This window comes from Equus quagga, chromosome 2 (assembly GCF_021613505.1).
Source record: "Equus quagga isolate Etosha38 chromosome 2, UCLA_HA_Equagga_1.0, whole genome shotgun sequence".
NCBI lineage: Eukaryota > Metazoa > Chordata > Mammalia > Perissodactyla > Equidae > Equus > Equus quagga.
In genome coordinates this window covers 103,816,244-103,830,007 of record NC_060268.1, presented here as the reverse complement: position 1 = coordinate 103,830,007, position 13,764 = coordinate 103,816,244, and the positions used below count along the sequence as shown (strand labels likewise).

At 48.8% G+C, this 13,764-nt stretch overlaps 1 protein-coding gene across 5 annotated transcripts in view; it reads right to left on the bottom strand.

Moving 5' to 3' along the window:
- The window catches only part of WDFY4 (WDFY family member 4), a 301,611-nt gene that overhangs the window by 266,349 nt on the left and 21,498 nt on the right, over positions 1 to 13,764 (bottom strand). For 4 of the 5 annotated variants that reach the window (XM_046655140.1, XM_046655145.1, XM_046655141.1 and 1 more), the window contains one exon: positions 5,829 to 6,079. In XM_046655140.1, the coding sequence (XP_046511096.1) occupies positions 5,829 to 6,062 (234 nt within the window). In that variant the 5' untranslated portion in view covers positions 6,063 to 6,079. Of the gene's footprint in view, positions 1 to 5,828; positions 6,080 to 6,503; positions 6,622 to 13,764 lie in introns of those variants that run through there. The other variant, XM_046655144.1, reaches the window with a different exon arrangement.

Genomic DNA, 13,764 nt, shown 5'->3' with positions numbered 1-13,764 from the left:
CACCAGGGTGCTGTTTGACGCACAGAGGCAATCATTTACTTAATGGTACCATGGAGACCCCAAAGAGCTAAGGCAGCTTCCAAAAGGACCTAATTTTTTCCCAAACTGGGACTTGCATGCTGGGAGGATATTGCTCAATATTTTAAAAAACTTTTATTTACTCACATTATCCAAGCGGCACTATCGTGCCTGGTGCTGCCCCTCACATGAAGAAGAGAAAAAGAAAATGATGCTCTGGTCTCCCAAGGAAAATAAAAAAGGGCAAAAACTCTTGAAAAGATGAGAGGAAACCCCAGCTCTTACATGACAAAGAGAATCCGGCTGGTTTTCAGGTATGACCGTAATATTACGATTTCTCCATTGCTACAGAGTTTGCTGGTTTGGTCTTTAAGTGAGCTTAAAATGTTTCAGAGACTATATGAGTTTCCCCTGCTAGTGTGACACAGTTGATTCTTTTCTTTGTAACTTAAAAAAAAAATGATGCTCTAAAACAACAAAAATCTTATTTCCCCAAGATGGGAATAAACCATGTTGCAGGTCCCACTCCGAGGTGGGGCAGAGTCAGGGATGGCAAGGGAGGGTGTTTATTCTCACCATGTCCTCTGGACAGAGACCACACTTGGAAATAATTGTTGGCAATCCTTGTTATTATATTTAATGTTACGTGTCTCTCTTCTACTGTCAGTTGAGTCCACGCTTGGTTTTTATGAGAAAGATTGACCACACTCAATGGCGTGAACTCTGCACCACTGGCAGGGCAGTCAGCCTAAGAGGATCTGTGCACACCTGCGCACGTGCACATGTGCATACACATGCATGTGCAAGCACACACACACAAAAGCACACTCATCTCCAAGTACAACCAATAAGTGTTCGTTCCAATCCCTCCACACTCGGAATGAATGGATTCCTCACTGTTTTGCCCGCCGTTCTGGTTATCTACCACTCTATTACAAACCACTGCAAAATTGAGTGGCTTCAAATGACAGCAGTCGTTTATTTCTCTCATGGATCTGCAACTGGGACAGGGCTCAGCAGGGCCGGCTTTTCTCCGCGTCCGTCGGCTGGGGCAGCTAACAGGGCCTGAGGGCTCCACCTGCAAGCTGGTGCACTCACATGTGGGCAGCTTTGCTGCTGTCAGTAGCAAGCCCAGTTGCACACGCAGGGGCTTCGTTTCCATTGCACACAGGCTTTTACTCAGGGCTGCTTGGGCCTCCTCACGACATCGCAGCAGGGTTCTAAGCGTGAGTATCCCAAGTGACACGAAGAAGAAACTGCAAGTCTCTGGAGGCCCTGGACCTAGAAATGTCGCTTCTGCCCTATTCTATCAGCCAAGCCATCCAGATTCGAGGTGGGGGTGGGGGGACATAGATGCCCATCTCAAAGAGGTCAGTGTGAACCCATTCACAGCATCTCTAATCTGTCACATCCATAGATCCTCCTTTTTTTCTCATGCTGCCCGCCACCCCAGGTTGTCTATCCCAGACAGTGAGGAATTTTACACTAATCTTTGGGGATTCCCTAGCTCATTGCCTGCTTTCTCTCAAAGCACGCATTCTAAGAACAATCTTCAACAACTACGTCTATGGCTCAAGCTGTCCCATGTCTGCTCTTGTCTCATATCTCTGTGAGCTGTGAGCACCTGAAGTGGTTCCCTTTCTGCCAAAGCAAACTGAGCGGGAACTACCCATGCTTGCTGGGAGAATGCCTTCTGCTCTTGGTGTGAGATCCTGTGACAGGACGGGTTCCAGAAGTACCAAGGCCCAAGGCTCTTGGCAGGAAAAGAACAACAGTCAACTGAATCCTTCCTGAAAACTCCGCTCTGCACACGGAGAAGTCATTAGCTCTGTGCTGCTTCCTGTGTGATGCAATGAAACCTCAACCTTGTCTGCAACACCGTGGAGTCAGCGATCCAAACATCACATGTGTCGGGGGTGACATGCCTCTGTACCCAAGGGGAATGTAGGTACCAGCCAGGCAAAGCCATTGTCCAGTGAGTCACGGGATAGGGAAAGAAACCAGAGGTGCTCTGTTCTACAAAGGCCAACACTGCCTGGGGAGCCCAGTGGTTAACAACAGGCCTGGGGCCGACTGCTTGGGTTAAGTTCTGCTCCCCAGTGACAACTGGACGGCCTTGGCCAAGTTATGCAACATCTCTAAACCTCTCTTTCCTCATTTCTAAAGCTGGGATAAAAATAGCACCCACTTCACAGGGTTATTATGAGGGGTGGTAAACACCAAACAGAATGCCTGGTTTAGTTAGTTAGAGCTTGGTGAATAGTACTAGCCATCATCAGTGAAAGTGGCCCAGGCGCTGGCTAAGAACTCCTTCTGGACCTGTGAAGAGGACTGATGGCCCCTGGGGGAAGAGGAGAGCCTGCAGTTTTGCAGGAGAACTTTGTTTCTGACTTATCCCCTCAGGCCAGGCAGCCCCCTATTGGGGGTCCAACACCCTGAGACTCCATGAAGCTCTTCCCCATTGCCAAGACGGAAGCCAAAATGTTGAGTGGGTTCACTCCTTAACAACTCTGCAGTTTTCCCTCAATTCAGGAGGCAATGGGTCTGGAATTTACTACAGAACCAACCAAGCCCATCTTTGTACCTGCCTAACAGTTAATGCAGATTTATGATTAAGCAACGACGGGGATGAGGGAACAGTTCATCCTCTGCTGTGGGTTTGAGGAGTCGGATATGTGAGAAAGCCAAAGAGGCTAGAGGGAAGTTCTTTAGGAAGGAGATGCCAAAGGAGCAGCTCTGAGGGAGTCTGCTACACAAGACAACACCTCTTGTCAAATCTCAAGACTCGCAAGGTCGAGGAAGGTGATGGACACTGAGGCAGGGCACACACTGCTATCAACCTGCGCCCAAGCCCTATCTATACGTGGACCACCCCTTCCATGCTGGCTCCGACTGATAAAGAGTCTGGGCCAGTTAGGCTAGATCCCACAATCCAGGGACATAGCCCTTTCCAAGGAGAGGTGACAATTCAAAATCTCTTGTGTGCATTGTCTTAGAACAAAGAATGTTCCAGATCATCTTAATTTTCCTTGGGTCTAAAGTGAAAAGAGCCAGGTATAGAGAGTTGGGTTCTACCACAGAAAGTGGTCCATGACTCTTAGATGCACTCAGTTGTCTCAGAGCCCAATGGGGGCATGGTTTCCATAACAAGCAGCATATGCATAAGGCTCTGATGTCAATGACCACATTCCACAGGAGATGGCATAACTTTCTAAGTCCTGATGTTTCCAGGAGGGTTCTTTATAGATGACCTTGAAGAATACTGTTTTATGGTTACAAAATTCAGAACAGAGTGGTTACAAGCTTGATTTCTTACACAAGGACCCGTATTCCAATGGATGTTTTCGGTCTTCATCGACAGCTCAGATTTTAACTACATTACACTCGAAGGAAAAATACCCACCTTCCCCATGTTCCTTTCCATCCCAACTCTTAATTAAGGAGCCTGGGGGCTGGCTCTCTCGGGGTTTGACTAGTCAGAACTTAATAGAAACAACAGGTTTGTAGACCTGGTGGACTTAATGAAAGAATATATATTTTCAGAAAGTGATAAAAAGCATGCAACATTCTGCCTCTACAAGTTTCATCAGAGGTGGGCCCCGGGGACCCAAAACATAGCAGATTGTGTCAGCAGTTTGGGGGAGTCTTGGCCACAGGATCTCAGACTACGCACGTGCAGTTAGTACCTTGGAGGCTTGGGGAAAGGGACCGGGGACCAGATCTGCCTTCCGTGTGCTGTGGACTTCGCAATCCTCATCTTCTCTCACCCTCACAGTCTCCGCAAAGGGGTATTGATTCCAGTTCACAGATGAGTGAACTGAGGTTCAGCGATATTGACTAACTTGCTCAAGGATGCACAGCTGACAGGCAAGGGAGCCAGGACTTGCTCTGCTCTGTCTGACTCGAAAGGCTGTATGTTCAACAATAGGGCCGTTTTGCCTGCAATCACCAGGAGAGGGTTGGGGAAACATGGACCAACACTGAGGTTCAATTTTTATAGGACCTGTTTGCTCACCGTGCGTTCACAGGCTCCATCACCTCCAGGGTCAGTTAACATTTTATATGAGTTAGGTGGGGTGGGTGGAAGGTACAGGGAGTTGGGGGGGGGGGGCGGTAAACTGAGGGACCAAGACCAGAATCTGTCTAAAAGGGGTGCCCCTAACCATCTCCATCCAATGGTCAGCATTACATCTACCAAAATTTTCAAGAGAAACTAGAAATCTTATTTTTGCATGAAAACTTTCCATTTTCCATTAATTTGTTTACAAGCCCTGGATGCCAAAGAAACCACATGCCGGGTGCTATTCAAAATCATCTGCTCACAACTGGACTCTCCAGGAAGGTAAAACCTCTATCTGTCTTCTTTACTCTCAAAGCCCAAGGCCCTAGAAGAGAGTGTAGGAGTTTAATAAAGACGCGTACAACACCTGCATGACCCCTCAAACCAACCATCTGGAGAGAGGTGAAGAAGGACCTAGGCCTCCTTTCAGCCCTGCCAGGGCTGCCCAGGCGGGTGGGAAAGAAACAACCCAGGACCAGCCACCCAGCAATGCCTGAGCCCAGACACAGTCCCAGTGAATTTTGGGGGGGGGGGGGGGGGGGGGGGGGGCAGGGGCTGTGCATGTGTTTCCTTCCATAAGACAAAGTTGACCTGGGGCCCGAGTGAGACCCAGCTTCCTCTCAGAAGCTGGGCTTGTCAGAGCAGAGAGACTAGGAAGAGAAATCTGAGCCATGGCTCCAAGCCCAGTTCTTCTTTTCCAGTATCTTCCCTAAGCCCCAGTCATCCAGTCTGTGAAAGGGAATGGATGGGTCCATTCAAGTCCAAAACATGTGAGAAAATAGTGAATCAATGGACAGTAAGCTTCTTGGCAATTTTTTACAGAAAGACATACCTGAGTACTCATTGCATCCTACAGATATGATCCCAAGAAGATTCTGAGTCATCTTTGGAAATCTTTAAATATTTCCGGTTAATAAGTTAGATGAAATATATTAACAAAGGGGCTCCCCTATAAAAACCTGCCGAAGCCACCATCTGTCCTACTCTACTTTAAAATGTAAAAAGTTTCTCATATTCTCTGTGCTTTGAATGTAGGTAAATGGTTTTTTTTTTTAAATAATAACCCAAAATCAATAATCAAGCAAAACTAAGAGCTCATAAAAAGATGCATTTCCAACTGTACAACTAGGCTTCAATACATCCAACTATAAAGCAGACCTCACTGGCAGAAGCTTTGTTCCAAGACAACAAAGGAAATCCCTTGTACCCAACTGTCACCAGTTGCCACTAACCGGAGTGCTGGCCCGGTGGACAGGCTGGGCTTCTCTCGTGTGCCTGTGACCAAGGAGAGAACACTGCTCTGGTGCTCCCCACTGATCGTACCTCGATTTACATCCTTGGCACAAGCTGATGTTCTGGCTGCCCCGGGTCCTCCCTTTGGAGTGAGTGGCGTTTGAGGTTACCAGCCAACCCTGCGACTCACATCTCAGGATGCATCTTCCTTTCCTGGCTCCCTAAGGAGCTGGTCTCCTCTCTGGCTTCCCAGCTGGGATTGAGGTTGAACAATATAATTTTTTTAACTAAAGAGACCGTATTGCTCAAGAGCCAACTGTCCATCCTTTCCAGGCCCTTCGTCATCCTAGAGGTGAGTCTTGCCATCTTTATTGAACAGCATAACACTCCCTCTAAGAACCCATCAGAGACCACCGGTGATGATATTAAAACCACCAACTTCAGCTTCTGATCATCCCAGCAGTGTTCCCAGAACACTGTCTCATCTTCTTACAGTTTCAAAAATGAAAATACTGACCTTTAGGAACAGCGGGAGAAGACTCAACAGGCCCTTGTGACGTTCACCTGGGCTCCTGTGAGGCAACTGCTGATATTCCAGAAACTTCCTTTCTAGCATCTCCCAGAGAGCAGTGGGGCCGGGGGGCTGCCCTCCATGGGGGTAGTCAGGCTGAGCACCATCGGGCCGTCCTTCATTGTTGGAACCTGGATCCTCAGCTCTGTCTTCAGCCGTCGAAACATCTTCCGCCTCCATGCCTTAGCAAAGCCGATCTGAATTCAGAACAAAAAACAAAAATGGAAAGTTCTCTCACAGCACTTCTTGATGAAGCTGGCTGTGGGACAAGGTACTGTACTCACTCAGCCAGTTCCTACTGAAGAGGGTTCCTCTAAGAATCTGAAACCTACTAAAATAGAGAAGCCTTTTTTGAAAAGAGATTCCAATTTAGATGTGACTCATATTGACAGCCTAATTTGTGCCAACCACTGTGCTGGGCTCTTTACACAGATGGTCACACGAGAGAGATGGGCATCCTATTTTCTCTGTGTTAGTCAGGAAACTGATGGGGCCGAGGCACACGGGCAGCTGGACGTTCAGTTGAAATCAAACCTATAACACCAAAGCCATTTTTTTTTTTATTACCTGATGCTGCCTCTCTTTTAAAAGGCTGGGTAAATAGACGTGTAAACATCTCACCAATATTTGTAGAGGCATGTAATTCTGTATCTTCAGTTGTAACTTCCTTCTCCCGCATGAGTCTAAAAGGATATAGATTCTTCATTCTCAGCATTATTTGGTTCACACTCAATATTTTTAGAGGATGTCGTTTGGCTCAAGATGACCCCGTGCTAACTTAAAAGAGCTCCTCTGCTAGCGCACACGGGAGCAATTTGTGTGAGCCAGGGTCCTCGCGTCAGTAGGTCTAAGGAAAAGAACTTACACGATGAAAACGCCAAAGACTCATCTGCCAGATAGGTAACGAGAAGGTCCCTTTATTTGTATCTTTGACTTTCCAATTGTCATCCTCTTCAGATGACTCATGACTGACTCGCAGCACAACAAACGTTTGTTTATTGTTTGTCTGTGAAGAATGAAGGAAACTCCAAGTAGGGACCAGAATGTCCAGGGTCCCTGCAGGATGCCCTCCTCAACCGCAATGTCACCTTGCAGAAGACCATCCCGGAACCTGTCCAGCCACCAACAATCACCAATCACAGGGTAGCAACCGGGCAGACAGACACACAGACATGGATCCACAGGTGTTTTGCTCTGGCATACAGCAGCTAGGGGGGTGGGGGGTGCATCATGCTTTATTTTTAGCCCAAATGCACCCCCCTTGCAGGCTAGAATGGGAGATAGCTGAAGATCACATAGCAGATGGACCATCTCTCTTTGAAACCTTCCCACCCTTTACACACATGACTCCTTGAGGCCCTGGCCCTTCCTCTCTCACACAGCCTTATTACTCTCAGGCTTCATTTTCAGAAATTGTTTTCTGATTACAAAAGCCATGTAAGTTCGGTGTTGAAAATTGGGCAGGAACAAATTATCAGGAAGAATATCCAGCTTGCTCATAACCCAGAAAAATGACTGTTCATATTCCAGCTTTTATCCGTGAATATACGGTTTCATAAAAACACACTCATAATCTTGTTGAAGCAAACTTTTTATTTATACTTTTGTTTTTGTTGGTTGGTTGGCCAGGGCGTGGTGGGGTTGGGTTTCCTTTTTGAGCTTGGCCCTCTGGGACAGGGGGTAAGGTGCCTCACATTGCTCAGTCCCCGCACAGTCTCTTCCCTGACCTGGACCAGGCTCCATTCCAGCTTTGATGGTTTATTCATTTATTTCTCGGCCTTCCGTTCCCCACTCCCACTCCATTCTTCCCCACCCCACCCACCCCTCATGCTTGATAGCAGGCATCCTTATAACACACGGCACAGGTGCCTGGTGTCTGAACGCACGCATATGAAGTTCTTCGAATGATTTTCTGCATCTTTTCTGTACTTACTTTTGTGCTCAACATCATGCCCTCAGACCTAACCACGTGGCTCTGTGTTTGTCAACTTCATTTCCTCGAACTGCTGCCCTGGGTTACAAAGTGGGCATCACGTGCCTATCTGACTGTTTGCTCCGCAGTGACGGACAGCTAGATTGCCCATGACTTCCCGTTCCGCCGTCGGTCCCGTCCTGGACATTCCCACTCGGTCGGGTCCCTCGTGGGGCTGCATGTGACTGGCTCTGGGTGTGAACACAGGCACAGGAGTGCTGAGTCAAGGGCATATGCTGCTCAATTCAACTAAGTACCACCAGCTCAGATACCTCCAGAAGGCTGGGGCCAGACGGTGCTGCCCCCAGGCTCCCCTACATCTCATCGCCACCCCCACCTGGCAACCCCCACATTTCTAATGTTTGCCAATCCAAGCAAAGAAAAGTGACCCCTCATTGTCATTTCAATTTTTGTTTCCCTAGCTTGCTGATGAGTCTGAGCATCTCTACATGCCTCTTAGCCTTCTGGATTTCCTCTTCCGCCAACTGACTGTTCACCGCCTTTGCTTATTTTTCCTTTCCTGTCTTTTTCCTGTTGCTTGGCCAGAGCTCATTCTAGAGACTGATCCCCTGGTGGTTTTAAAAATCACCACTATATTCTCTCCGTCCATTTTTCTCAGGAATTAGTTCATAACTTCCTTTTCTGTCACAAAAACGTATCATGAATATTCTCCATGTCGTCAAAGATCCTCTGTGTCTTCATTTTTAGTGGCGTTTGGTGACTATGGAGCTATGTTGCTCATTTGTTTAAGCAATCTTCTACACTTAGGCATTTCAGTGGTTTCCGATTATTCGCTACGATAAACAATACTGTAATGACAGGCCTGTGTCCAAGCTTTTCTACATATTCGTGATTAAAATAACAGATTGTAATACATTCTTAAATTCCTAAGAGAAAATAGATGGATCTAAAGATAGGTAAGCTTTTCAGGTTCTTGACACATATTTCCAAACAGCGTCTCCCAAAACACCTTATCAATGTACCGTTCTCCAACCAAGAGTGTACAAGAGTTTACCCTTCCTTAGTTATCCTTTTTTTTTTATTCTTGCCGATTTGAGAGGTAAAAAACCAAAGCATCGCCGTTGTTTGTCGCTGCGTCTCTGCTGGTAATGTGAGGAGCTGAGCATCTTTCTGTATCTGTTGCTCTGTCTCCTTCAGGGGTCCCTGCGGTGGCTTTCTGGGGTCAGACGCATCTGACTCCTTGAGTCCCCTGCAGGAGGTCTCAGCTACTGCCCATGGCTGTAATTGCCCCTCAGAGCCACGCAGCCGCTGCACGTCAGCTCGGTGCAGGAAGGCCATCGCGCCTATATCAGGATTTGGCACAGAGCAGAGGCTCAGTGAAATGCTACTGAACAAGGGGATGAATTAACCTTTATGCTGATGGCACCTGAATCTCTCTCTATTGCCCAGACCCTCTTCTAAACGAGTTCTTTTTTCTCACTCCAAGATTTCTACTTGGATTTCCCCCCAGACTCTGAAAGTCACGACATCCAGTCAACCGCCATGCCCATCGCCAACAGAGCCAGCCCCAAGGCCAGCACGGAGCGCCAAGCTAAGTGTTGTCTCCATCTTCTAAAAGGCATCTTGTGGCCATGCCTGCAGGCACCACTAACCAATTCATTCAATAAAACATGTCTGAAGCCCTGTCGACCCGCCACATTGGCAGCATAAGGAGGTGAGAAGATGAAGGGAGCATCCGGTCAGAATGGGGAAACGGGGCACTGGGGAAGTGGCCGGACATCCAGGGGAGAGCTCAGAGCTGACCGCCTCAGAACGCCTGTGCAGTTAAGAAGCCATGTTTATTGAAGTGAAACGCTCGGCTCAAGTTCCCTTGAATAGACAGCAATTTTTGAGAAACAAGAATTTCTAACAAATGGGGATCTGTGAAACCCTGTGGAGGCTGACTCAAACGTCAAGCTGTGGCCGCCCCCTCCTGTGAGTCTGCCCCTCCCCCTAGGCCTGGTGGGGTTTTGTTCGTAAAAGGAAGGAAGAAGGAAGCAGCCTTAAATCATTCTAGCCCCCTTCATTATCCAAAGCGCCCTTTGTAATGACCGGCTGCTCCTTATCCAGAGTGAAAAGGGACAAGTTGAGGGTGAGGGTCCCTGGGGTTCCAGGGCAGGGCTGGCATTGGGGTGAGGCAAGTGAGGCATTTACCTCAGGCACAAGATTGAAGGGGGCGCCATAAATTGCAGCAGCCAAGGTGAATGACATCTGAATGCAATATTTTTAAAAATCAAAACAAATGACCCCCAAAATCCGTGATAAACAAAATGTCAAAATTTTAAACAAAGACAGGATCTGACCTTGTAGTTGCCAGACCCCACCTCACTGACTTCCTGCTATGAGAATTCGAGCTGAGGGCATTTATCACAAGAATCAACAAGTTCGACCCCGGCCACCTCCAGGCCTGAGCTTCTGTGGCTTTGGCTCTTGTACACGTAGTGTTGTGGCCACAAGCACAGACTCTGGAGTCAGTCTGCTCCAGTTTGAATCTAATGATCTTAGACTAAGTGATGAAACTCATCCCCGCCTCAGTGTCCTCCGTGTAAAATGGGGCAATAACAGGGCCCCTCCTTGGGTACCGTTCGGAGGAAGTCAGTGCTCAACACCCATCAGTGTTAGCATCGGGGGGCGTCCCCCTGCACCACTTCCCTTCATCTTCCCACCATCCAGCGATGTCAAAACCGTTGGCTTTTCCAAAAATGGTACTGAGGCTGGGAACAGAGAAGTCACCTGCCCCGGGGTCCCATTGTCCATCGGTGGCCAAAGCAGACTCCACCCTGTGTCTGTGAACAGCAATGCCCACCAGAGGCTGAGCTCCGATGAGGCCCAGGGTGAAGAGAGGGGCTTGGCGACCTGCTTTGCTGGTAACACAGGGAAAGCTCGCCACCCTAGAAAGGTTTCTTAGAGGGTGGAAGTTTTTTTGGGGGGGAGGGGGGAGGGAAATGTGGCCTTGGTTAGACCAAGAATCAGAGGCTGCAGGGGGTCCCAGGGTCTCCAAAAGAGGACAAGTTCCCCCTTTGCTGGCGAGCTGTTTCCCAGTTTGGGTCAGGCTAGGGGCATGTGGCACAGAGCCCAGTTTCATCACAGCTCGTCCGCATGCCCAGGTAGACTAGAAGCCCTGCTTTCCTGCAGCCTGCATGCGGCAAGTGAGAGGCAGCTATGCAAGAACCTGCCCACTCGTGCAGCCCCGAGGCAGCGGGTGCAGTGGGGCTGGGGTAGGAGTCACAGTGCAGAGGTCTGGTCCCAGGTTGTCCTCTGTGGTGGCTTAATCAAGTTAATTCCCCTCTCTGAGACTAGGTCTCTCCTCATCGGAATGGCCGTGGTGATCTCAGTTCCACCTTCTGGCCTCTGTGCATTGACCACAGAAGAGACACAGGACAGTGAGTCAGTGCAGAACAGCTGGAGAGGCCCCTGAGTGGGCTGAGAGCCTGGGGGCTGTTGTGGTGAGGGGTCGCAGGGAGGCGCTCCCCTCTCTGTGCAGTGTGCAAGAAGGAGGCATTCCCTATGACCTCAGTGGCATCAGGGTTGGCAGTGGCCATGCAAGCCCCCAGCCCACTGGTGTCACCATCCATCCTTACTCCCATCCTACTCACTCTGGACAGATCCGGGGCATGATGTAGAGTTTCAGCAGCAGGGCTCCCAGGGCATCCTGCTTGCAGCTGCCACACGGGAGGGTAACATCTGGAGCCTGAAGACTCAGCTGAATTGCTGATGTTTGGCTTGTTAACCAATATTCGATTGACTATTTCATCACTGACTCTTGTGGGGTGATTCACCGACAGGTGGGTCTCAGGGTACGAGATGTGATGGAGCAGCCCTTGGAGCTAAGAGGCCAGGAAGCTATTCTGGGGGAAATGGAGCAAGAAAGTGAGTGGAGCCACCCTCCAACGCGGTAGGGCAGAGGGAAGCCTGGAGCTCAGCGCGTTCTGCAGAGAAACTCAGATCTGGCGAGAGTCACTATGATATAGTTCAAGATTCAAGCTCCTGTCCCCTTTCTTGTTCGTCCCCTTTCTGGATGGTACACCCCAGGGTGCAGGGTCATGCCTGTGTGCCGTCTACACCATGGGCAATGGCCCCCACGCCCCGGAGCTGGCAGAGCCTCTGTAACAGATGACACAGAACAGAACAGCGACTTCCCATGCGAGGCTGTCAACGATCTGTTTTCCTTTCCACTCCAAAGTCAGTTCCTCACTGCATGTCAGCAGATCCAAACCCTCTTGCTCCTGTGTCAGCAAGGACCTGGCCTCCACCGGAAGCCTTCAGAAAAACATAAACCCATTCTTGTTCCAAAAACTTGCACAGGGCAGGGCTAGGCCCAGCTTCCTTCTTCCCCACCATCTCTCGTTAACAGGAGAGCTTACAAGTTAAAAGCAAATTGAAAATCAAAAAGGAGGAGTCCGGGGCTGGGACAGGGCGGGGGCGGTGGAGGGGGCAGGGGAGAGAAGGCGTAGTAATTTCGACACCCTGCTCACATCTCACTCCACAGCCCACTGTAGCTGATCAGAACTACTGAGAAGGGCGACAGCATTCTCATCGGAGAAATGTAGATTAAAGCCACACCCAATACCAGGACACACTTATTAGGATGTCTTCAAAAAACAAACAAAAATTGATAAGTGCTGGCAAGGATGCACAGCAACCACAGCTCTCACCCTTGAGGTGGGAATGCAAATGTTACAGACACTTTGGAGGACAGTGTGACAGTTTCCGAGAAAGTAAAGCATATACCCACAAATACACTCCTAGGTATTTACCCTAGAGAAATGAAAACTTACGTTCATATGAAAACCTACGCATGAACGTTTATAGTAGGTCTATTCATAGCTGCCAAAATGTGGAAAGAACCCAGATGCCCCTCAAGGGGTGAATGAAGAGACATAAATTCAGCTACATCCCCACAATGGGATGCTTCTCTGCAGAGAAAGGGACACACCGCTGATGCACACAGCGACCTGGACGGGTCTCAAAGGCCTTGAGCCGAGGCACAGGAGCAAGTCTCAGAAGCCTGCACACACTGTCTTATTCTGTTTATATGATACTCCAGAAAAGGCAAAATTATAGGGACAGAAAATAGATGCGTGGTTGCAGGGGTTGGCGGTAGGAGGGTGGCTCCAACGGGCAGAAGGGAACTTTTGGGGGGATGGAAATGTTCTTTACCTTGGCTGTGGTGGCGGTCACACAACTGTGTGTTTCTCCAAAGGGCACACTAGAAAGGGTAACACATTTTGTATGTGCATTAGACCTCAGTAAACCTGACTTATAAAAACCAAACGTTCTGAGGTAGAAAGAGGACTCACAGAAAAGCTGGAGGCAGAGGTTTTAGCCCCATCACCGTCTTTGTCCAGTACAATAGGGATACAATACAGGTTTAATCACGTAGTCACTCCACTCACTGAGAGCTGACTTTCTCCTAGCTCTGCATTCTTATCTCCGTGTCGTCTCACTTTGTCTTCACGACAACACCCCACAAGGGAGCCAACAGGAGCAGTATTTCACAGGGGCTGAAAGCCAGGCTCAGAGAGACTGAATGGCTTCCCCAGGAGGCCGCCACGGAGTGCTGTGTGTCTGACTCCAAAGCCCAGTGGCTTCTCCTTAGCCACACCCCCTCCTTCCTCAGAATGTCACAAGATGGGGACAAGATGAAAGCTCCTGGGAACATAAGACACACTCAGATGGGGCTCATGTGGGGACCCTTCCAGGCCTCGGTCTCTGTGTCAGTCAAGGGTGGAGACTCCACTCCAAGTTGCCATCCACTTGTCTATCCATTTAAAAGAACTATATTTATAAGTGACCATTTTGTCAAATTGGCTAAACTAATAGACAAGGTGGGTCAATTATAAAAAGTAGATGGGTACCCCCAAAAGAATTGAAACCAGGACATCAATAGATATTTGCATACCCAAGGTT